This window comes from Ranitomeya imitator, chromosome 5, assembly GCF_032444005.1.
Source record: "Ranitomeya imitator isolate aRanImi1 chromosome 5, aRanImi1.pri, whole genome shotgun sequence".
NCBI lineage: Eukaryota > Metazoa > Chordata > Amphibia > Anura > Dendrobatidae > Ranitomeya > Ranitomeya imitator.
The window spans coordinates 11,601,384-11,625,657 of record NC_091286.1 but is presented as its reverse complement, the minus strand read 5'-3'; the positions used below and the strand labels follow the sequence as shown (position 1 = coordinate 11,625,657).

The 24,274-nt window shown below is 47.5% G+C and overlaps 1 protein-coding gene across 1 annotated transcript; it reads left to right on the top strand.

Annotated features, from left to right (window-relative positions):
• Positions 1–3,467: 3,467 nt before the first annotated feature.
• LOC138681073 (lactoylglutathione lyase-like) lies at positions 3,468–24,274 on the top strand. Its single transcript, XM_069768306.1, has 6 exons — positions 3,468–3,620; positions 18,551–18,633; positions 20,293–20,433; positions 20,874–20,938; positions 22,876–22,965; positions 23,906–24,274. The coding sequence occupies exons 1-6, from the start codon at positions 3,528–3,530 to the stop codon at positions 24,019–24,021; spliced, it is 588 nt and encodes a 195-aa protein (XP_069624407.1). The 5' UTR covers positions 3,468–3,527; the 3' UTR covers positions 24,022–24,274.

Here is a 24,274-nt window from a genome sequence, read left to right as displayed (position 1 = left end):
CTTTATTTTTTCTCCCTCGTCTATAGAGATGGATCCGGTTAAGGTTCAGGCCATTCATGATTGGATTCAGCCCACATCCGTGAAGAGCCTTCAGAAATTTTTGGGTTTTGCAAATTTTTATCGCCGTTTCATTGCTAATTTTTCCAGTGTGGTTAAACCCTTGACCGATTTGACAAAGAAAGGCGCTGATGTGGCGAATTGGTCCTCTGCGGCTGTCTCTGCCTTTCAGGAGCTTAATTGTCGATTTACTTCTGCTCCGGTGTTGCGCCAACCGGATGTTTCTCTTCCATTTCAGGTTGAGGTTGACACTTCTGAGATTGGGGCAGGGGCCGTTTTGTCTCAGAGGGATCCTGTTGGTTCCTTGATTAAACCGTGTGCCTTCTTTTCCCGTAAGTTTTCGCCTGCTGAACGCAATTATGATGTCGGCAATCGGGAGTTGTTGACTATGAAGTTGGCGTTTGAGGAGTGGCGACATTAGCTTGAGGGAGCTAAGCACCGTATTGTGGTCTTGACCAATAATAAGAATCTGATTTACCTCGAGTCTGCCAAACGGCTGAATCCTAGACAGGCTCGATGGTCCTTGTTTTTTTCCCGTTTTGATTTTGTGGTCTCGTACCTTCCGGGTTCTAAGAATATTAAGGCTGATGCCCTCTCTAGAAGTTTTTTGCCTGATTCTCCTGAGGTCTTAGAACCGGTCGGTATTCTGAAAGAAGGGGTGGTCCTTTCTGCCATTTCCCCTGATTTACGACGGGTTCTTCAGGAATTTCAGGCTGACAAACCTGACCGCTGTCCTGTGGGGAAACTGTTCCTGACAGATGGACTAGTAGAGTGATTTCTGAGGTTCACTGTTCCGTGTTGGCTGGTCATCCTGGCATTTTTGGTACCAGAGACTTGGTTGGTAGGTCCTTTTGGTGGCCTTCTTTGTCGCGTGATGTGCGTTTTTTTGTGCAGTCCTGTGGGACTTGTGCGCGGGCCAAGCCTTGTTGTTCCCATGCTAGTGGGTTGCTTTTGCCATTGAGAGGCCCTGGACGCATATTTCGATGGATTTTATTTCTGATCTTCCGGTCTCCCAGAAAATGTCTGTTATCTGGGTTGTTTGTGACCGGTTCTCTAAGATGGGTCATTTGGTGCCTTTGCCTAAATTGCCTTCCTCTTCAGATTTGGTTCCGTTGTTTTTTCAGCATGTGGTTCGTTTGCATGGTATTCCGGAGAATATTGTGTCCGACAGAGGTTCCCAGTTTGTTTCTAGGTTTTGGCGGGCCTTTTGTGCTAGGCTGGGCATTGATTTGTCTTTTTCTTCTGCATTTCATCCTCAGACAAATGGCCAGACCGAGCGAACTAATCAGACTTTGGAAACTTATTTGAGATGCTGTGTGTCTGCTGATCAGGATGATTGGGTGGCCTTCTTGCCATTGGCCGAGTTTGCCCTTAATAATCGGGCTAGTTCGGCTACCTTGGTTTCGCCTTTCTTTTGTAATTTTGGTTTTCATCCTCGTTTTTCTTCTGGGCAGGTTGAGCCTTCTGACTGTCCTGGTGTGGATTCTGTAGTTGACAGGTTGCAGCAGATTTGGGCTCATGTGGTGGACAATTTGGTGTTGTCTCAGGAGGAGGCTCAATGTTTTGCTAACCGTCGTCGGTGTGTTGGTTCCTGGCTTCGGGTTGGGGATCTGGTCTGGTTGTTTTCCCGTCATGTTCCTATGAAGGTTTCTTCCCCTAAGTTTAAGCCTCGATTTATTGGTCCTTATAGGATTTCTGAGATTATTAATCCGGTGTCTTTTCGACTGGCGCTTCCGGCCTCTTTTGCTATCCATAATGTCTTCCATAGATCTTTATTGCGGAAATATGTGGTGCCCGTTGTTCCCTCTGTTGATCCTCCGGCCCCTGTGTTGGTTGATGGTGAGTTGGAGTATGTGGTTGAGAAAATTTTGGATTCTCGTTTTTCGAGGCGGAGGCTTCAGTACCTTGTCAAATGGAAGGGTTATGGCCAGGAGGATAATTCTTGGGTTTTTGCCTTTGATGTCCATGCTGCTGATTTGGTCCGTGCCTTTCATCTGGCTCATCCTGATCGTCCTGGAGGCCCTGGTGAGGGTTCGGTGACCCCTCCTCAAGGGGGGGGAGTACTGTTGTGAATTCTGCTCTTGGGTTCCCTCCAGTGGTTGTAGATGGGAATGCAGTTGTCTCTGAGTCACAGTCTTGGCCAGGTGTATCTGATGATTGCAGTTCTGACTGGGATATTTAGGTGTGCAGGATTCATTAGTCCTTTCCAGTTGTCAATGTTTCTTCTGAAGTGTTGGATCACTTTCTGGCTTCTCCTGCTCAGTTGTCAATTCAGCAAAGATAAGTGTCTGTTTTTTGTTTCTGTGGCACACATGCAGTGTGCTTATATTCTATGCTATTCATTTGTTTTTCTCTTGTCCAGCTTAGACTGTGTCAGTGTTTTCTCGGTCTTGTTGGATTCTCTGGAGATGCAGATATACGCTCCACATCTTTAGTTAGATGGTGGAGTTTTTGTATTTTCTGCTGTGGATATTTTTGGAAGGATTTTTAATACTGACCGCCTAGTATCCTGTCCTATCCTTTCCTATTTAGCTAGTGTGTGCCTCATTTGCTAAATCCTGTTTCCTGCCTACGTGTGTCTTTTCCTCTACTACTCACAGTCAATATTTGTGGGGGGCTGCCTATCCTTTGGGGTTCTGCTCTGAGGCAAGGTAGAAATTCCTATTTTCATCTATAGGGGTATTTAGTCCTCCGGCTGTGTCGAGGTGTCTATGTTTTGTTAGGCACACCCCACGGCTAATTCTAGTTGCGATGATAAGATCAGGGTTTGCGGTCAGTATAGTTACCACCTACTCCAGCGAAAGTTTTCATGCTGCTCCAAGGTCACCTGATCATAACACACAGCAGCGCAGACGGGCGATCCCAGCAGGTGTTGTAGCTGTCTAACAGCCGTGGGGGTCCTTCATAGAGCACACTGAAGACCCCAGGTTACACCTGAGCGTGCTAGCTCATCACTACTGCTGACCTGTTCCAGGCTTCTTGGCACAGTGCTGGTGCACACCTGTCCTGGTATCCTGGGCTCCGCTTCCTTCCTCTGGGTTCGTTGCCCTCAGGAACACCTGTGTCTTGGGATTGAGTCTCTGGTCCTGTGTTTGGTGTGCGCCACTATCTGTGCTTGCATCCTGAGATGTGCCAAGTCCTTGCTGCCCACGTGCCATCCTGAATCAATGCCTGGGGTCCGTGTGCCCACCTGGACCTGCGGCGCAGAGGATGCACCTGACCTTTAACGCCCCCTTGCATTACGCTATGATGTTGCAGCAATATGGAGCCCCAGCCTATATGTTCATCTAAGTCTGCAGCATCCCCTCCACGGTGTACAGACGTCTTTGGGGCAGATCAGGTCATTGCTGTAATGTCCTTGATAAATTCTTTTCTCTTTGTTCTTCTTCACAGTGAATCACTGAATGAAGTGACAGGAGCAGGGATTAATCATCATCAGCGGGCGTGTACAGAACTGCAGTGTGTAACCCATGACGGGCGTGACTCGGGCGTCACTGACATCAGTGCTGGCAATAGACATGGAGGAGACGCCGGAGCTCAGCGATGTGGACTCCGCGACCCAGGTACTGTCTGTGCGCACCCTGTACACACCACACGTACACTGCAGGCCAGGCTCGGTGTTGGCGGCTGCCTGCTGTAAAGCTACAACTCCAGGCAGGTTACGCTGCTGTGGGCTGTACTTGCACAATAGTCAGAGAGCCGCAAGTTCATGATAATAGTAATAAACATTTTCATTTTCATTCTGCTGCTTCCATATATTACTGCCATACACAGAAAAGAAGGCACAGATGGCGAATCCGTCAGCAAAAGTGTCAGAAACTTTTATTGTACGTGCGTATTTATTCTTATATATATTTATTATTATATTGCTGTACACACCGAGTGAAATGACAGAGCATTGCAGTGAGGTCAGTGGTAAAATGCAGGGAGGTTCCCACCGCCTGACACCGGTCCAACAGGAAGCCCAGCGCTGCTCCAACCCCGCACTTATAATCGCACGGTTATTATACCACGATGTGACCCAGATTCAATTACATGTAATGGAGCACACACCTTCATTCACAACAGATCACAGTGATGGCGTCCTACAGGACTAATACTGCCATCATCCTGTGTGTCAGGTTACAACCGAGGAAGACAAGGAGGGAGAACATGGAGCCCGAGGGCTTCAGATAGCATGAGGGCCAATCTATATGAAGGTTTAATGTCAGAAGTTCACTTAGTTCTAGTGATGGAGAATCTTAATCTTCAGCACAAGACATTGTGGACAATTGTAGCTTCAGCTTTGTGGAAACAGTTTGGAGAAGACCTTTATCTGTCTCCCCCATGACTGTGCCCAATGCACAAGGTGCATACAGACATGGAGGAGAGAACATGAGCGGCCGCATAGAGCCCCATACAGACATGGAGGAGAGAACATGAGCGGCCGCACAGAGGCCCATACAGACATGTAGGGAGAACATGAGCGGTCGCACAGAGCCCCATACAGACATGGAGGAGAGAACATGAGCGGCCGCACAGAGCCCCATACAGACATGGAGGAGAGAACATGAGCGGCCGCACAGAGCCCCATACAGACATGGAGGGGAGAACATGAGCGGCCGCACAGAGACCCATACAGACATGGAGGGGAGAACATGAGCGGCCGCACAGAGCCCCATACAGACATGGAGGAGAGAACATGAGCGGCCACACAGAGCCCCATACAGACATGAAGGAGAGAACATGAGCGGCCGCACAGAGCCCCATACAGACATGGAGGGGAGAACATGAGCGGCCGCACAGAGCCCCATACAGACATGGAGGAGGAGAACATGAGCGGCCGCACAGAGCCCCATACAGACATGGAGGAGGAGAACATGAGCGGCCACACAGAGCCTCATACAGACATGGAGGGGAGAACATGAGTGGCCGCACAGAGACCCATACAGACATGGAAGGGGAGAGAACATGAGCGGCCGCACAGAGCCCCAACCCATCTCACAGTTCACGGGGAGGATACCTGTATCATCTCCACCTGTCACCAATTTGTCATGAACCGGGGTTGTTTGGTTGCCCCTGGTTCTTTCTGAAAGGGCTTTGTCTATATCCCACTTTCCAGTTCCGGTTTGGAACCTGCAGCTCTCTGGCACCCCCCCTTACCCTCAGGTCAGACGGGGTACTGCACCTAGGATAATTAGTCGACAGAAAGGCTGCCTTACTCTGTACTGGCTAGTGGGCACACTGCAAGAAAGGGCGATATAACTACTCCCACTCAGGCTGGAACAATAATTATCAACACCGCCAGCCGCTACAAAGCCTCCCAAACGCACAGGACAAATCCGCTGACACCAGCTCCGATTTCTTAATTATTAACAGGTCCGGAGCCAACTCAAATTAGTAGCGTAATTCACTTCAGAGGATGTGACAGTATGTTATAGAGCAAGGAGAGACAAAGCTAGTAATTTTATATATTTTACTCCAAAAGGTAGGCAGTGTTTACAGAAGTATAAAAAGATATTATAAAAGTAGAGCATTATCGTATGTACAGTACAATTACAAATAAAATGGGATTAAAGCTGAAAAAGCACATTTCGTTCAGATCATTTCATCTCATGGCTGACCATGTGCTCAGCGGACACATCAAGATGCATTTCACCCCTGTCTCGCAGCTAGACCCTGGACAAAGACACTGACGACTGCTGTCTCACTCACTTATTTCCCAGCCTAAAACCAAGGCACTCCCCCTGTGGTGACCTCACTCAGAGGCTCAATCCTCCCTTTTCTTAGAGTTATGACAAACCATTTGTATACATAACTCGTATGAATCTCGTATGAGAACGACACAATGATCAGGATGTGTACCACGTCAGGGGGGTTCTTTTAAGTATAAACACGGCATAGATACATGACCCACTTACGGAGAAATCCGCTCCTTGCAACTTGTTGGGTTTAGCTCTTAGCGATTTCAGTGAGCTATAGATCTCTCGATGGACATCTGGAATATATAATCCTTATATCTCTAGCCATGATTGGTGCCAGTATACGTAACTTTAAGAGAACAATAGAATGCCATGCATTTTCTGTACCAGTTTTGGCTGGTGTTAGGCGGGAGGGGGGAATAAGGGGTTTAAGGAGAGCCTGGCTCTAGCAGCACCAAGCCATAAAAATTCCTGGCAGCTGGTCTCACATTACACCATATAGCGGGGGGGGGGGGGGAGGGAGTTGCCTGCAGGCTAAGAGAGTGAAGAGGGGGGGGGGGGGCGGAAAAACCCACGGCGTGTGTCTGAAAAGCCATGGACCTTTTAGGTATATACTCAAAACATGGTATATTCATATTATCGTGACACCATCCATCACCAATAATGGAGATTGTGAGCCCGCCCCCTCAACCCTCAACATCATGTTCTGACCTTACCCCAACATCAGGGTCAGACCCCACAAATCCAGGGGTGTGGGAGGGGACACATACTTTTCACTTTTCTATATCGTCTATTGATGTAGATGAGGACAGTGAAGCCCCCGGAGGTGGATGTCGGGGGCACATACTTTCTCCATATTAATGTCTATGGATGTAGATGAGGACAGTGAAGCCCCCGGAGGTGGATGTCGGGGGCACATACTTTATCCATAGTAATGTGTAATATAACAGACATTCTGCAGATTAGCAAAATAGCTGAATGGTGCCCTCAAGTCCACATTGTTACCATATGTGTTATGAATAGAGCCCTGTAAATGTCTTTTTCAGCTTCGATCTGTAAACTTGGTTCTTCATTTGTGACCTGCTTTGAAAATTCCTAATTAGTCTGCCAGGTCTGAACGTAGCCCGAAATGTGACAAATATTTATAATCTCGGGAATATTCCTTAAAATTTATATATAATTATTTGGAGAGGACCTAAAGTCAAAAATGTTATGTTTTCTGAGGGGCTTTTTGTGTGTGGCCCCTATTTAGTTACAACTTTTTTCACTCCAGAAAACTGCTGTAAAGTCCATTCTGTTTATAACTACAGTGGGTACAGAAAGTATTCAGATCCCTTTAAATTTTTCACTCTTTGTTGCAGCCATTTGGTAAATGCTAAAAAGTTCATTTTTTCTCATTAATGTCCACTCTGCACCCCATCTTGACTGAAAAAAAGACAAATGTAGAAATTTTTGCAAATGTATTAAAGAAAAACTGAAATCTCCCATTGTCATAAGTCTTCAGCCCTTTGGCTCAGTATTGAGGAGAAGCCCCTTTTGAGCTAGCACAGCCATGAGTCTTCTTGGGAATGATACAACAAGTTTTTCACCCCTGGATTTTTGGATCCTCGGCCATTCTTCCTTACAGATCCTCTCCAGTTCCGTCAGGTTGGATGGTGAACGTTGGTGGACACCATTTTTATTATTATTATTATTTATTTATATAGCACCATTAATTCCATGGTGCTGTACATGAGAATGGGTTACATCAAAATAAAAATATCACTTACAGTAAACAAAACTAACAATGACAGACTGGTACAGAGGGAAGAGGACCCTGCCTTTGCGTGCTTACATTCTACAGGATTATGGGGAAGGAGACAGGCGGTCTCTCCAGAGATGCTCCATTGGGTTTAGGTCAGGACTCTGGCTGGGCCAGTCAAGAATGGTCACAGAGTTGTTCTGAAGCCACTCCTTTGTTATTTTAGCTGTGTGCTTAGGGTCATTGTCTTGTTGGAAGGTGAACCTTCGGCCCAGTCTGAGGTTCAGAGCACTCTGGAAGAGGTTTTCATCCAGGATATCGCTGTACTTGGCTGCATTCGTATTTCCTTCAATGGCAACCAGACGTCCTGTCCCTGCAGCTGAAAAACACCCCCATAGCATGATGCTGCCCCCACCATGTTTCACTGTTAGGATTGTATTGGGCAGGTGATGAGCAGTGCCTGCTTTTCTCCACACATACCGCTTAGAATTATCACCAGAAAGGTCTATCTTCATCTCACCAGACCAGAGAATCTTATTTATCATAGTCTGGAGTCCTTCATGTGTTTTGTGGGAAACTCTGTGCAGCTTTCATATGTCTTTCACTAAGGAGAGGCTTCCGTCGGGCCACTCTGCCATAAAGGCCCGACTGGTGGAGGCTGCAGTGATATTTGACTTTGTGGAACTTTCTCCCATCTCCCTACTGCATCTCTGGAGCTCAGCCACAGTGATCTTGGGGTTCTTCTTCATCTCTCTCACCAAGGCTCTTCTCCCATGATTGCTCAGTTTGGCTGGACGGCCAGTTCTAGGAAGACTTCTGGTGGTCCCAAACTTCTTCCATTTAAGGATTATGGAGGCCATTGTGCTCTTAGGAACCTTGAGTACTGCAGACATTCTGATGTAACCTTGGCCAGATCTGTGCCTTGCCACAATTCTGTCTCTGAGCTCCTTGGCCAGTTCCTTTGATCTCATGATTCTCATTTGGTCTGACATGCACTGTGGGCTGTGAGGTCTTAGGCTACTTTCACACTAGCGTCGTGCGACGCACGTCGCAATGCGTCGTTTTGGTTAAAAAACGCATCCTGCAAAGTTGGCTGCAGGATGCGTTTTTTCCCCATAGACTAACGTTAGCGACGCATTGCCACACGTCACAACCGTCGTGCGACGGTTGCGTGGTGTTGTGACGGACCGTTGGAAGAAAAAACGTTACATGTAACTTTTTTTGTGCGTCTTGTCCGCCATTTCCGACCGTGCATGTGCGGCCGTAACTCCGCCCCCTCCTACCTGCAACTCACAATGGGGCAGCGGATGCGTTGTAATAATGCATCCGCTGCCCCCGTTGTGCTGCGTTGTCACAGGATGCGTCGGTACGTCGGCCCGACGCACTGCGATGGGCTGACGCTAGTGTGAAAGTAGCCTTAGATAGACAGGTGTGCGCCTTTCCAAATCAAGTCCTGTCAGTTTAATTACACACAGCCGGACTCTAATGAAGGAGTAGAACCATCTCAGGCCGGTTTCACTGACTCACGTAGACACATTAAAATCAATGTGTCTCTGCACATGTCAGTGCAGCGCCTCAGAGACCTGGTCATTGCAGTAACGTCGCTCTGCCGCTAAGGGGAGTGATGGTACGTCTGATGGCACTAAAGGAGTTCATCTGACCAGGTATCACAAGCACACACTACACTTCACACTCCGGCCACTAGGGGGAGCAAAAGGTTCTATTTATTAGGCCACTCCTCACACTGGTAAAACTGGGGGTTGGATAGGAAGTTAGTTAGAAGCTGACTGGGTTTTGTCCAGGCAACATCCCGTGGCAGGGGGTGTTGCGGGGAAGATTCAGGGGGGTCCCTGTCAGGCGTGGGAACCTGGCAGGTACCTAGCGACAAGGCAGAACGTTACGGAGCCGCGCCTGCACTACCTTGCGGCGGCATCTAAAGAAAGGACACGAAGCGAAGGATATTGTGGACAGTGAGAAACGAGATCAAGCACAAAGGAGAGTGTTATGACCTGGTGGTCAGGACAATAATGGACCTGGTGGTTAAGAGCACACGGAATGACCTGATAGTTACTAATAATACAGGACAAGCTCTGAGACGTGGGAACTCTGCTGACCGCAATCCCTAATCCTATCACACACACTAGAAATAGCCGTGGAGCGCTCCTGACGCTCCCTAGGCGCCTCGTCACAGCCTAAGGAACTAGATAGCCCTAAAGATAGAAAAATGAAGCCTACCTTGCCTCAGAGAAATTCCCCAAAGGAACAGGCAGCCCCCCACATATAATGACTGTGAGTTAAGATGAAAATTACAAACACAGAGATGAAATAGATTTAGCAAAGTGAGGCCCGACTTACTGAACAGACAGAGGATAGGAAAGGTAACTTTGCGGTCAGCACAAAAGACTACAAAAAGACCACGCAGAGGGCGCAAAAAGACCCTCCGCACCGACTCACGGTGCGGAGGCGCTCCCTCTGCGTCCCAGAGCTTCCAGCAAGCAAGACAAAAATCAAAATAGCAAGCTGGACAGAAAAAATAGCAAACAGAGAAAAACAAGCAGAAACTTAGCTTCTGCTGGGAAGAGAGGTCACAAGAACGATCCAGGAGCGAACTAGACCAATACTGGAACATTGACAGGTGGCATGGAGCAAAGATCTAGGTGGAGTTAAATAGAGCAGCCAGCTAACGAATTAACCTCGTCACCTGTGGAAGGAACCTCAGAAGCCGCAGCTCCACTCACAACCACCAGAGGAAGTCCATGGACAGAACCAGCCGAAGTACCATTCATGACCACAGGAGGGAGCTTAACAACAGAATTCACAACAGTACCCCCCCCCTTGAGGAGGGGTCACCGAACCCTCACCAGAGCCCCCAGGCCGACCAGGACGAGCCAAATGAAAGGCACGAAGCAGATCGGCAGCATGAACATCAGAGGCAAAGACCCAGGAATTATCTTCCTGACCATAACCCTTCCACTTGACCAGGTACTGGAGTTTCCGTCTCGAAATACGAGAATCCAAAATCTTCTCCACCACATACTCCAACTCCCCCTCAACCAACACTGGGGCAGGAGGATCAACGGATGGAACCACAGGCGCCACGTATCTCCGCAACAACGACCTATGGAATACATTATGGATGGCAAAAGAAGCTGGAAGGGTCAAACGAAATGACACAGGATTGAGAACCTCAGAAATCTTATACGGACCAATGAAACAAGGCTTAAACTTAGGAGAGGAAACCTTCATAGGAACATAACGAGACGACAACCAAACCAAATCCCCAACACAAAGTCGGGGACCCACACAGCGCCGGCGGTTAGCGAAATGTTGAGCCTTCTCCTGGGACAATGTCAAATTGTCCACCACATGAGTCCAAATCTGCTGCAACCTATCCACCACAGTATCTACACCAGGACAGTCCGAAGACTCAACCTGCCCTGAAGAGAAACGAGGATGGAAACCAGAATTGCAGAAAAACGGCGAAACCAAAGTAGCCGAGCTGGCCTGATTATTAAGGGCGAACTCAGCCAAAGGCAAAAAGGACACCCAATCATCCTGATCAGCAGAAACAAAGCATCTCAGATATGTTTCCAAAGTCTGATTAGAACGTTCGGTTTGGCCATTTGTCTGAGGATAGAAAGCCGAGGAAAAAGACAAATCAATGCCCATCCTAGCACAAAAGGATCGCCAAAACCTCGAAACAAACTGGGAACCTCTGTCCGAAATTATGTTCTCCGGGATACCATGTAAACGAACCACATGCTGGAAAAACAATGGCACCAAATCAGAGGAGGAAGGCAATTTAGACAAGGGTACCAAATGGACCATCTTAGAGAAGCGATCACAAACCACCCAAATGACCGACATCTTTTGAGAGACAGGGAGATCCGAAATAAAATCCATAGAAATATGCGTCCAGGGCCTCTTCGGGATCGGCAAGGGCAAAAGCAACCCACTGGCACGAGAACAGCAGGGCTTAGCCCGAGCACAAATCCCACAGGACTGCACAAAAGAACGCACATCCCGCGACAAAGACGGCCACCAAAAGGATCTAGCCACCAAATCTCTGGTACCAAAGATTCCAGGATGACCAGCCAACACCGAACAATGAACCTCAGAGATAACTCTACTAGTCCATTTATCAGGGACAAACAGTTTCTCCGCTGGGCAACGGTCACGTCTATCAGCCTGAAATTTTTGCAGCACCCGCCGCAAATCAGGGGAGATGGCAGACAAAATTACCCCCTCTTTGAGAATACCCGCCGGCTCAGAAACACCCGGAGAGTCGGGCACAAAACTCCTTGACAGGGCATCAGCCTTCACATTCTTAGAGCCCGGAAGGTACGAAACCACAAAATCAAAACGGGAGAAAAATAGCGACCAACGAGCCTGTCTAGGATTCAACCGTTTGGCAGACTCGAGATAAGTCAAATTCTTGTGATCCATCAAGACCACCATGCGATGCTTGGCTCCTTCAAGCCAATGACGCCACTCCTCGAATGCCCACTTCATGGCCAACAACTCTCGATTGCCAACATCATAATTGCGCTCAGCAGGCGAAAACTTTCTAGAAAAGAAGGCACATGGTTTCATCACCGAGCCATCAGAACTTCTTTGCGACAAAACAGCTCCTGCTCCAATCTCAGAAGCATCAACCTTGACCTGAAACGGGAGCGAAACATCTGGCGAGCACAACACAGGGGCAGAAGAAAAACGACGCTTCAACTCCTGAAAAGCTTCCACAGCCGCAGAAGACCAATTGACCACATCAGCACCCTTCTTGGTCAAATCAGTCAACGGTTTAGCAACACTAGAAAAATTACTGATGAAGCGACGATAAAAATTAGCAAAGCCCAGGAACTTTTGCAGACTCTTCACAGATGTCGGCTGAGTCCAATCATAAATGGCCTGGACTTTAACAGGGTCCATCTCGATAGTAGAAGGGGAAAAAATGAAACCCAAAAATGAAACCTTCTGAACACCAAAGAGACACTTTGACCCCTTCACAAACAAAGAATTAGCACGAAGGAACTGGAACACCATTCTGACCTGCTTCACGTGAGACTCCCAATCATCCGAGAAGACCAAAATATCATCCAAATATACAATCAGGAATCTATCCAGGTACTCTCGGAAGATGTCATGCATAAAGGACTGAAATACTGATGGAGCATTGGAAAGCCCGAATGGCATAACCAGGTACTCAAAATGGCCCTCGGGCGTATTAAATGCTGTTTTCCATTCATCGCCCTGTTTAATACGCACAAGATTATACGCACCACGAAGATCTATCTTGGTGAACCAACTAGCCCCCTTAATCCGAGCAAATAAATCAGACAGCAGCGGCAAAGGGTACTGAAATTTGACTGTGATCTTATTAAGAAGGCGGTAATCAATACAAGGTCTCAAAGAACCATCCTTCTTGGCCACAAAAAAGAACCCTGCTCCCAATGGTGACGACGACGGGCGAATATGACCCTTCTCCAAGGATTCCTTTATATAACTCCGCATAGCGGCGTGTTCTGGCACAGATAAATTGAACAGTCGGCCCTTAGGAAACTTACTACCAGGAATCAAATTGATAGCACAATCGCAATCCCTATGAGGAGGTAGGGCACTGGATTTGGGCTCATCAAATACATCCCGGTAATCCGACAAAAACTCCGGGACTTCAGAAGGGGTGGATGACGAAATAGACAAAAATGGAACATCACCATGTACCCCCTGACAACCCCAGCTGGACACAGACATAGATTTCCAATTCAATACTGGATTATGGACCTGTAGCCATGGCAACCCCAAAACGACCACATCATGCAGATTATGCAACACCAAAAAGCGAATATCCTCCTGATGTGCAGGAGCCATGCACATGGTCAATTGGGTCCAGTACTGGGGCTTATTCTTGGCCAAAGGCGTAGCATCAATTCCTCTCAATGGAATAGGATACTGCAAGGGCTCCAAGAAAAAACCACAGCGCCTAGCAAACTCCAAGTCCATCAAATTCAGGGCAGCGCCTGAATCCACAAATGCCATAACAGAATAGGATGACAAAGAGCAAATCAGAGAAACGGACAAAAGAAATTTCGACTGTACCGCACCAATGGTGGCAGACCTAGCAAAACGCTTAGTGCGCTTAGGACAATCGGAGATAGCATGAGTGGAATCACCACAGTAAAAACACAGCCCATTCCGACGTCTGTGTTCTTGCCGTTCAGCTCTGGTCAAAGTCCTATCACATTGCATAGGCTCAGGTCTATGCTCAGATAATACCGCCAAATGGTGCACAACTTTACGCTCACGCAAGCGTCGATCGATCTGAATGGCCAAAGACATAGACTCATTCAGACCAGCAGGCATGGGAAATCCCACCATGACATCCTTAACCCCTTACCGGCATCGGACGTACTATACCGTCCGATGCCGGCTCCCCTGCTTTGATGCAGGGCTCCGCGGTGAGCCCGCACCAAAGCCGGGACATGTCAGCTGTTTTGAACAGCTGACATGTGCCCGTAATAGGCGCGGGCAGAATCGCGATCTGCCCGCACCTATTAACTAGTTAAATGCCGCTGTCAAACGCAGACAGCGGCATTTAACTACCGCTTCCGGCCGGGCGGCCGGAAATGACGTCATCGCCGACCCCCGTCACATGTCCGGGGGTCGGCGATGCGTCTCCATTGTAGCCATAGAGGTCCTTGAGACCTCTATGGTTACTGATTGCCCGTCGCTGTGAGCGCTACCCTGTGGTCGGCGCTCACAGCACACGTGCAATTCTGCTACATAGCAGCGATCAGCAGATCGCTGCTATGTAGCAGAGCCGATCGGCTTGTGCCTGCTTCTAGCCTCTCATGGAGGCTATTGAAGCATGGCAAAAGTTAAAAAAAAAAGTTTAAAAAAATGTGAAAAAAATAAAAAAAACATAAAAGTTTAAATCACCCCCCTTTCGCCCCAATCAAAATAAATCAATAAAAAAAATATCAAATCTACGCATATTTGGTATCGCCGCGCTCAGAATTGCCCGATCTATCAAATAAAAAAAAGTATTAACCTGATCGCTAAACAGCGTAGCGGGAAAAAAACTCGAAACGCCAGAATTACGTTTTTTTGGTCGCCGCGACATTGCATTAAAATGCAATAACGGGCGATCAAAAGAACGTATCTGCACCGAAATGCTATCATTAAAAACGTCATCTCGGCACGCAAAAAATAAGCCCTCAACCGACCCCAGATCACGAAAAATGGAGACGCTACGAGTATCGGAAAATGGCGCAATTTTTTTTTTTTTTTTTTTTTTTAGCAAAGTTTGGAATTTTTTTTCACCACTTAGATAAAAAATAACCTAGTCATGTTTGGTGTCTATGAACTCGTAATGACCTGGAGAATCATAATGGCAGGTCATTTTTAGCATTTAGTGAACCTAGCAAAAAAGCCAAACAAAAAACCAATGTGGGATTGCACTTTTTTTGCAATTTCACCGCACTTGGAATTTTTTTCCCATTTTCTAGTACACGACATGCTAAAACCAATGATGTCGTTCAAAAGTACAACTCGTCCCGCAAAAAATAAGCCCTCGCATGGCCAAATTGACGGAAAAATAAAAAAGTTATGGCTCTGGGAAGGAGGGGAGCGAAAAACGAACACGGAAAAACGAAAAATCCCCTGGTCATGAAGGGGTTAAGGGCTTCAGAGTGACCCTTTCTGAAAATTGCTGCCAGCGCACATTCATTCCACTGAGTGAGTACAGACCACTTCCTAAACTTCTGACAATATATCTCTACCTCATCCTGACCCTGACCCAGAGCCAGCAAGATTTTTTCTGCCTGATCCACTGAATTTGGTTCATCATAAAGCAATCCAAGCGCCAGAAAAAACGCATCAACATCACGCAATGCCGGATCTCCTGGCGCAAGGGAAAATGCCCAGTCTTGAGGGTCGCCACGTAACAAAGAAATAATGATTTTCACTTGTTGAACAGGGTCACCCGAGGAGCGAGGTTTCAAAGCAAGAAACAATTTACAATTGTTTTTGAAATTCAGAAACTTAGATCTATCCCCAAAAAACAAATCAGGAATCGGAATCCTAGGCTCTAACATCGGATTCTGAACCACAAAATCTTGAATGTTTTGTACCCTTGCAGTGAGATTATCCATACAAGAGGACAGACCTTGAATGTCCATATCTACACCTGAATCCTGAACCACCCAGAGGTAAAGGGGAAAAGAGAGACAAAACACACTGCAAAGAAAAAAAAATGGTCTCAGAACTTCTCTTATCCCTCTATTGAGATGCATTAGTACTTTGGACCACCTGTACTGTTATGACCTGGTGGTCAGGACAATAATGGACCTGGTGGTTAAGAGCACATGGAATGACCTGATAGTTACTAATAATACAGGACAAGCTCTGAGACGTGCGAACTCTGCTGACCGCAGACCGCAATCCCTAATCCTATCACACACACTAGAAATAGCCGTGGAGCGCTCCTGACGCTCCCTAGGCGCCTCGTCACAGCCTAAGGAACTAGCTAGCCCTAAAGATAGAAAAATAAAGCCTACCTTGCCTCAGAGAAATTCCCCAAAGGAACAGGCAGCCCCCCACATATAATGACTGTGAGTTAAGATGAAAATTACAAACACAGAGATGAAATAGATTTAGCAAAGTGAGGCCCGACTTACTGAACAGACAGAGGATAGGAAAGGTAACTTTGCGGTCAGCACAAAAAACTACAAAAAGACCACGCAGAGGGCGCAAAAAGACCCTCCGCACCGACTCACGGTGCGGAGGCGCTCCCTCTGCGTCCCAGAGCTTCCAGCAAGCAAGACAAAAATCAAAATAGCAAGCTGGACAGAAAAAATAGCAAACAGAGAAAAACAAGCAGGAACTTAGCTTCTGCTGGGAAGACAGGTCACAAGAACGATCCAGGAGCGAACTAGACCAATACTGGAACATTGACAGGTGGCATGGAGCAAAGATCTAGGTGGAGTTAAATAGAGCAGCCAGCTAACGAATTAACCTCGTCACCTGTGGAAGGAACCTCAGAAGCCGCAGCTCCACTCACAACCACCAGAGGAAGTCCATGGACAGAACCAGCCGAAGTACCATTCATGACCACAGGAGGGAGCTTAACAACAGAATTCACAACAGGAGAGCCAGTAGGAGTCGTGCCCGGAGAACGGCAACATCCTACTGAGGTGCGTAGCCGGTGACCGGAACACAGAGGAAGTAACTGACTTTATGCCTTACTTCAAATACCGCAGGACAGTTAATTATAGGTTGGCTGTCTACATTACATCACCTAAGCAGACATAGAGGGCAACCGTGGAGAGGGGCGGAAGAGCTCCGAGCCTACCCGTCAAACAGGCGCGTCCCAGCCATAACAAACCTGGGGGACGGAGAATAGAAAGAACTAGAAAGAACTGGAACGAACGAGAATAGAAGTTGTGAGGACTATCCCGAATGCTCAGCAAGGAAGCACTACAACACACAGGCGCTAGTGGTAGGCAACGATTTCCACCTGCAAAGGGAACTCTGGATGTGCCTTCGGACCGGCCGGTCTCAGACAGCCCTGTTGACAGTGCTCTGGATTGAGGATCCTGAAGTCTTCAGTAAAGAGGTAAAGAGACTGCAACCTTGTGTCCTCGTTATTACCTGCACCTCACACCATCACCATCCACCTTACTGGGAAGCCCTGGGGACCTACTTCACCTGTGGGAAGGTAAACCATCTAGCTGCCATCACATCACCCCAGTGGACCCCAAGCAGCGTCGGTCACCCTGACCGAATACCACAGGTGGTGTCACAAAACCTTGACAGACTCGTATCACCTTTCATTGGACGCCCCTTAGCAGGGTCACGGACCGGGTCCCGCCACTGTGACATCCCCAGGACTGAGCCAGCAGAGGACCGGTACCGAGTAACCCGCGGCCCTGCGTCTGGGGGCACTCCAACTGCGTGTTTTCACGGACCGTGTGTCCGTCTGAAAAACACGGAGACATAGCAGTGTTCGTGGGAGCGCACGTATTACAAACACGTACCGCACACGGATGCTGTCTGTGTGCAGTCCGTGTGCCGTGCAGGAGACAGCGCTACAGTAAGTGCTGTCCCCCCAGCGTGGTGCTGAAGCCACCATTCATTTCTTCTCTCCAGCAGCGTTCGCTGGAGAGAAGATATGAAAAATCTTCTTTTTTTTTTTTTTGCTGTTTAAAAAAATTATCCCTGTCCCCAACCCCTTCCTACTCCCTGTGTGCCCCCCTCCCCCCACCCCGCTGTTAATAAAATAATTACCCGGCTCCCTCGCTGCTTCCTGTCCTTGCCGCAGCTTCTCCTGTATGAGCGGTCACGTAGTGCCGCCCATTACAGTGATGAATATGCGGCTCCACCTCCCATAGGGGAGGAGAGGAGGCAGCGAGGGAGCCGGGTAAGTATTTTATTAACAGCGGGAAGGTGCACAGGGGGTGGGAGGGGGTTGGGGACAGGGATTTTTTTTTAAACACCGAAAAAAAAAAAAAAGATTTTTCATATCTTCTCTCCAGCGAACGCTGCTGGAGAGAAGAAATGAATGGCGGCTTCAGCACCAGATGCAGGGGACAGCGCTTAACTGTAGCGCTGTCTCCTGCACGGTGCGTGTGGTACCCAATAGGCACACGGGCGGCACACAGATGCCGCACGTGTGCCACACTGATGTGCCACGTGAGCACACGGACACGGATAATTCCGGTACCGATTTTTCCGGTACCTGAATTATCTGGACGTGTTGGACATGCCTCAAGGAGGATCACAAGGAAATGGACAGCATGTGACTTACATATGAGTGTCTGAGCAAAGGGGCTGAATACTTATGACCATGTGATTTCAGATTTTCTTTTTTAATAAATTTGCTAAACTTTCTACATTTCTGTGTGTTTTTTTCAGTGAAGATGGGGTGCAGAGTGTGCATTAATGAGAAAAAATGAACTTTTTTGCATTTACCAAATGGCTGCAATGAAACAAAGAGTGAAAAGGGGTCTGAATACTTTCCGTACCCACTGTATAGCGCTATTAAATACATGTTGTTTATTTATGGCCATTTTAGGACTTCATATTCCAGCAGACCATGCTCCGGATTAAAGATCCCCAGAAATCCCTGAAATTTTACAATAAATGTCTTGGAATGAGGTAAGTGTTCAACAATGGTGACCTGTTGAATATTACAAATGTCTTTCAGTGGTTACATCGGTCAGTCAAGACGTCACTCCATGTGGGTGCGTTCAGATGATCGTATTTTCTGTCCATGTGGAATTCAGACAGAACCAATGTTATCCTATATGTTAATGCGCATGTGATATTGGTCGATGTGGGGTAATGATCGCAGCATGCGTTGGTCTACATGTGAATAGCAGGCAGCTCCTGTGCTCGTCCAGTTCGCAGATGGTCACACGGAGCTGCACAGAGTCATTCATGTGTTGGCCCAAATGCAGCACATAGACCAGTGTGAGCATACGTGCTAGTGCACATGGACCAGTGTGAGCATACGTGCTAGTGCACATGGACCAGTGTTGGCATACGTGCTAGTGCACATGGACCAGTGTGAGCATACGTGCTAGTGCACATGGAACAGTGTTGGCATACGTGCTAGTGAACATAGACCAGTGTTAGCATACGTGCTAGTGAACATAGACCAGTGTTCGCATACGTGCTAGTGCACATTGAACAGTGTTGGCATACATGCTGGCGCACATGGAACAGTGTTGGCATACGTGCTGGCGCACATCGACCAGTGTTGGCATACGTGCTGGCGCACATGGGCTGTTTTTCACACGAATCTCGGGGCCACATTGCTAAAGATCGCAGCATGTGCTAGTTTGGTTCAATTTGCAGGCCGGTGCATGTAAATATTGGGCCACTGCTGCATCTTCCGCTGTGCAGATAAGGACATGGAGCCGGCCACCTCCATAATGTGTGCTCCAAAAACGGACTCATGGACCAAAATGGGTGAAAGGAGTAGAGAAGCGTAGTCAGCACTGCTGCCGCCGACTTCTCTTACACTAATCTAAGTGACTGACATGTCTCACCCGTGTGTTCATAAGAAGAGACCTGTCCGTCATCCCGAGCTGTGCGGGGTGAAGCCAGATGAGGACTAGTCGCATCTATTCCTATGGTCCTTCACCAAACCCTTAACGATCTGGTGCCGAGAACCGTAGAAATAGTTGCCAGCAGACTGGGCTCCGTCTTCATGGTGACTGGTTCCCTCTATACTATATTCTCTCTGAAATGCTGGAGAAAGCCCTGCAGTTGTGCAGTCAGGACCTGATTGGGCAACATGAAGCAACGGACAGGTCCCCTTTATATCATCTATATCTAGCATAGGACCACCTATAGGGTCTCGAAAGCTGACATGTTATCATTTCATTGTAAATGCAGCTTTGGATGTGACCAGAGAACAGCGGTGCATTTACATGGACAGCTAAGTATTGTAGACTGCGCTTTTGTAAGGTCCTTTTGTACAGGCTGATACAACTCTATGGTGACTGAATGATCATTCCCCGGACTGTGCAGCCCCCTTACAGGACGCATATTGTCACCAGTACGTTCCCTGTTTCCACGAGGAGGGCGGCTGCCGGCAATGATTGCAGAAGCCCCTGTGCCTATGAACCTGCTATTCTACTTATTTACATGGGCTGATGTTCAGGGATGAGCGCTCGTTTCCCAATTCTCGGCCCCTGTGAAAGGTGTTTCCTAAGTGACTGATGTAAACCTAGTAGATCAGGGAATATCGCCGTCATTTACACTTGTTAACGCAGCAGAAGCTCATGGTTTGTTGGCGTTTCTCCTTAGACTCCTCCTGAAGCGCGATTTCCCTTCCATGAAATTCTCACAATACATCATGGGTTACGAGGATAGTAAGGACATCCCAGAAGACATGAAGGAGAGGGAGGCCTGGGCCTATTCCTGCAAAGCCACCGTCGTGCTGACACAGTAAGTCGTAAGTAAGGAAATTGTCTATGGAAACAAAAAATGGACTCCGACCATGCATGCTGAAACTAATGGCATTACTTAGTGGGTTTCTACTATTGACGGCAGCCCCGAACATGGCATATTTGAAGTGGCACACTATGACGGCACTGTGTCTCTGGGTCATGGTTGCATGGTTTTAGTTGGAAAATCCAAGTGATTTCCTTTACTGTCACAACAGATGAGGTCCTTTTGTTAGTGACTTTGTGGCATTCACCAGTCCGTATTCATGCTCCATGTTCAGGACGTTGTGCCCGGCCGTACAACCGGCCTCCAGATCTGGGAGAGCAGCCTCATAGTTCAGGTCAGGAGACCCCACAGTCGGGCCGAGCACCATAAATACGGCCACATCACCACACACTAATGGATCCCGCAGGTAATGTGTACACGTCTCTTTCCTGCAGCAACTGGGGCAGCAAGAACGATGATAAACCCTTTCACAACGGCAACTCCGACCCGCTGGGCTTTGGTGAGTTCTTTTCAAAAACCTGACCTGCACATCCAAACATAGACTAAGTGTGAACAGGTGCTGAACCTTGAGTCGCCAACTCGTATATAGTTAAGTAAATAAGGCAGCACACTGCAGCGCTAAAACATGCAAACTTGAAATACGAAATTTGAACTGCATTACTGCACTAGAAATATGAAAAATGAGAGCGTTTAGCGCATAAAAATGGCCAATTTTATTTGTACCTGGTAGCCCCTAGCGCTGCAGTGTGCTGCCTTATTTACTTTGGTGAGTTCTGTCATGTAAGGACTTTTCTGTGTTTCTTCTCCTCAGTCACAGACTATGACATTACACGTGGAAATATTCTACCGGGAAAACAATCATCATTTTTTGGTGTTTGCAGTATGGCTTTGAAACATTTCTCGATATGTATACACATCAGCATTGAGAGGTTAGCACATCGGTAATGCACACATGGAGGGAATCCTCGGAGCAGTCTGGACTGATCATAGCTGAAAAAAGACATTGCATTAAATTAAATACAGATTTGGATCAAGGCTATAAGACAAATGCTCAGGGTTTTTTGCCCCCCCCAAAAAAAAAAAAAAATTATATATTTATATATATATATATATATATATATATATATATATATATAACAAAATTCACCTATAGTCTTTTCTAGTTCTTCTCAATGTTAATGGTCTTTACTGTTCGTATGCATACGTTTTTTCCCCTTCAGGTTTTGAAAACCTCTGTTGGAAAAAAGAGAGTGCAGATCATGTCATTGAGGGGTCTCCTGATGGGATCCGCTGCAAACCAGGCACTGTCCAATCAGAAGGCTGCAAAACACATCTGGAAAATAAAACTCTCCTAAAATGCTTCAAAAACTCTTTGTTACCCCTCCAGGAAATGGGACACGTCTCCCAAGACTCCCCAAATAAGGAGCGGTTTCACTTTCTGCTTTAAAAATACTTCGCGTTTTTGACCGCCTACAAAATTTCAGTCTGAACATAGCCCAAGAGAGAAAGCAAGCTAAAGAAACGGGTGTAACACATTCACAAATACTACAGGAACATATCGACCAGAAGGCTCGGACAGTAGAGTCACGTTACATAGGGAACGGCACAAGGATTATTGGCCCATAGGATTCACTATGTGCTGCAACTTTAGATCTAGTACATCTAGCTCTCTGCCAGAAGCAGAGTGGGGACGGGCCCTGGTCACAGTGCGATCGGGCCCTGGTCACAGTGCGATCGGGCCCTGGTCACAGTGCGGACGGGCCCTGGTCACAGTGCGATCGGGCCCTGGTCAGAGTGCGATCGGGCCCTGGTCAGAGTGCGGACGGGCCCTGGTCAGAGTGCGGACGGGCCCTGGTCAGAGTGCGGACGGGCCCTGGTCAGAGTGCGGACGGGCCCTGGTCAGAGTGCGATCGGGCCCTGGTCAGAGTGCGGACGGGCCCTGGTCAGAGTGCGGACGGGCCCTGGTCAGAGTGCGGACGGGCCCTGGTCAGAGTGCGATCGGGCCCTGGTCAGAGTGCGGACGGGCCCTGGTCAGAGTGCGGACGGGCCCTGGTCAGAGTGCGGACGGGCCCTGGTCAGAGTCCAGAGATGCCTGACAACATAAATATCAATAGGAAAGGACATAAGTAGCTGTGAGAACGTAGGAAAAATGGCCTCTTACTTCAGAGTGCCTCTTATGGGAATGGATTTTTAGGAGAAAACCACAGGCCCCTCTGCTGAGGCCCCGATTGTTTCCCATTTAGTCTCCATTTGGAATACTAGTATATAGTCTGGGTCCCCCCACAAGCTCGCAGCCATTGACACTGTTCTTTTTACTTTCTGATTACTACATTTACTCATTTCTATAAAAAAAAAAAAATCATTATTTGCTGACCCCAACTATGAGACATTGGCCACGTACTGCAGCTCCTGTAACCTCCGCTCCCCTGATTGCAGGTCATATCGGCATTGCTGTCCCAGATGTCTCCACTGCCTGCAAGAGGTTTGAGCAGCTCGGGGTCACACTCCAGGAGAAACCTGATGAAGGTACAAGTATTATTATGATGGCACAATACAGTGACTGATCTCCCTGACGTTTACGTGGAGCTTCAGTTTTGGATGAAATATGTAACATAACCTACAATCATGTAGCGGATTGGATGTTCCCGACAACTGGGGAGAATTTCATGTCAATTGCTCCTTTACAAATAGATTTACTTAGATAATTGGTGACACGTTCAATACTTATGTCACCCGCTGTATATATTCAGATCGGTAAAAGTCAATTAGCAAACAACCTAATGTATTAATGAAATGCTGGAGATTAGGCTCGTAGCACAAAAGTGGCTGTAAGGTAAGAAACTTACCGTATACCAATTCAGAAAGATGGCCGAAACATTCTCACGTGGGCATCATCTTCCTGCCTAATTACTGTGCTGGTGTAAAGGCCACGTCCTCCGTACCACACCGCAGACGTGTATAGTGCAGCAGACTGCAGAAAGTAGCAGAATGATGAATGCAGCTCTGAGTGCTGCAGAGGTGTAAACCGTTATTACTCATTAGGGTGGTAACATTCCCAGCCTTAGTGCACACCGTCCGTGGTTTTCACAGATAGCACTCATACTCATGTTAATCTATGGGGCTGTGCACGTCTGATATTTTTTATTTTTCTTCAGACCCTGAGGTCCACAGAAAAGTTCAGAGATGTGTCTGATTTTGACCTGAGTGTTGGATTAAAATTGGCAATGCAAGTCTATGGGTCAGTTGGATAACATCTGAGTGTGATCCGATTTTCACGGACTGACATAATGGAGAAGGTGGAGATTTTTTTCTGTCCTCCTCCAAGAAAAACTGACCTGACTCCGATCTGCAAAAAAGTAATGAGAGCTGTGAGTCTGATGGACGGTGACCCGCGATCCAGGCTCCCGCTGACGCTTCTGTGCAATTAACCATCCGGTATAAATACCTTCTTTTACCTTTCTCTCAGGGAGGAGGAAGGGGCTGACTTTTATTGAAGACCCCGACGGTTATTGGATTGAGATCTTCTCTCCTGACAACATGGCGTCCATCCTGACAGACGTCTTACAAGCCGCTGCTTCCTGACTGCAGAGGTGAAGATGAACAACCACTCCTATCTGCTGCTGATAGTGAGAGTCGTCCTTCCTCAGGGGCAACATTGATCCTCTGAGGACGTTTTTTTTCATCTTTTACTGTACACACGAAAGCAAGAAAAAACGTGGAGATTCCTGCGCAGGTTTCCCACAGGGCGATAATGTTTGTGATGTGAGTCATAAAAATAACAACTATGCGCAGATTATTGGTCGTCGTGACACTTTAATAAATTATTTTAATTGTA

Coding starts and splice junctions, on each gene's coding strand:
- LOC138681073 (XM_069768306.1), top strand. CDS start 3,528: ATGACGGGCGTGACTCGGGCGTCACTGACATCAGTGCTGGCAATAGAC. Junction 20,939..22,875: donor CTCCGACCCGCTGGGCTTTG/GTGAGTTCTTTT, acceptor CCCTGATTGCAG/GTCATATCGGCATTGCTGTC. Junction 22,966..23,905: donor CCAGGAGAAACCTGATGAAG/GTACAAGTATTA, acceptor CCTTTCTCTCAG/GGAGGAGGAAGGGGCTGACT.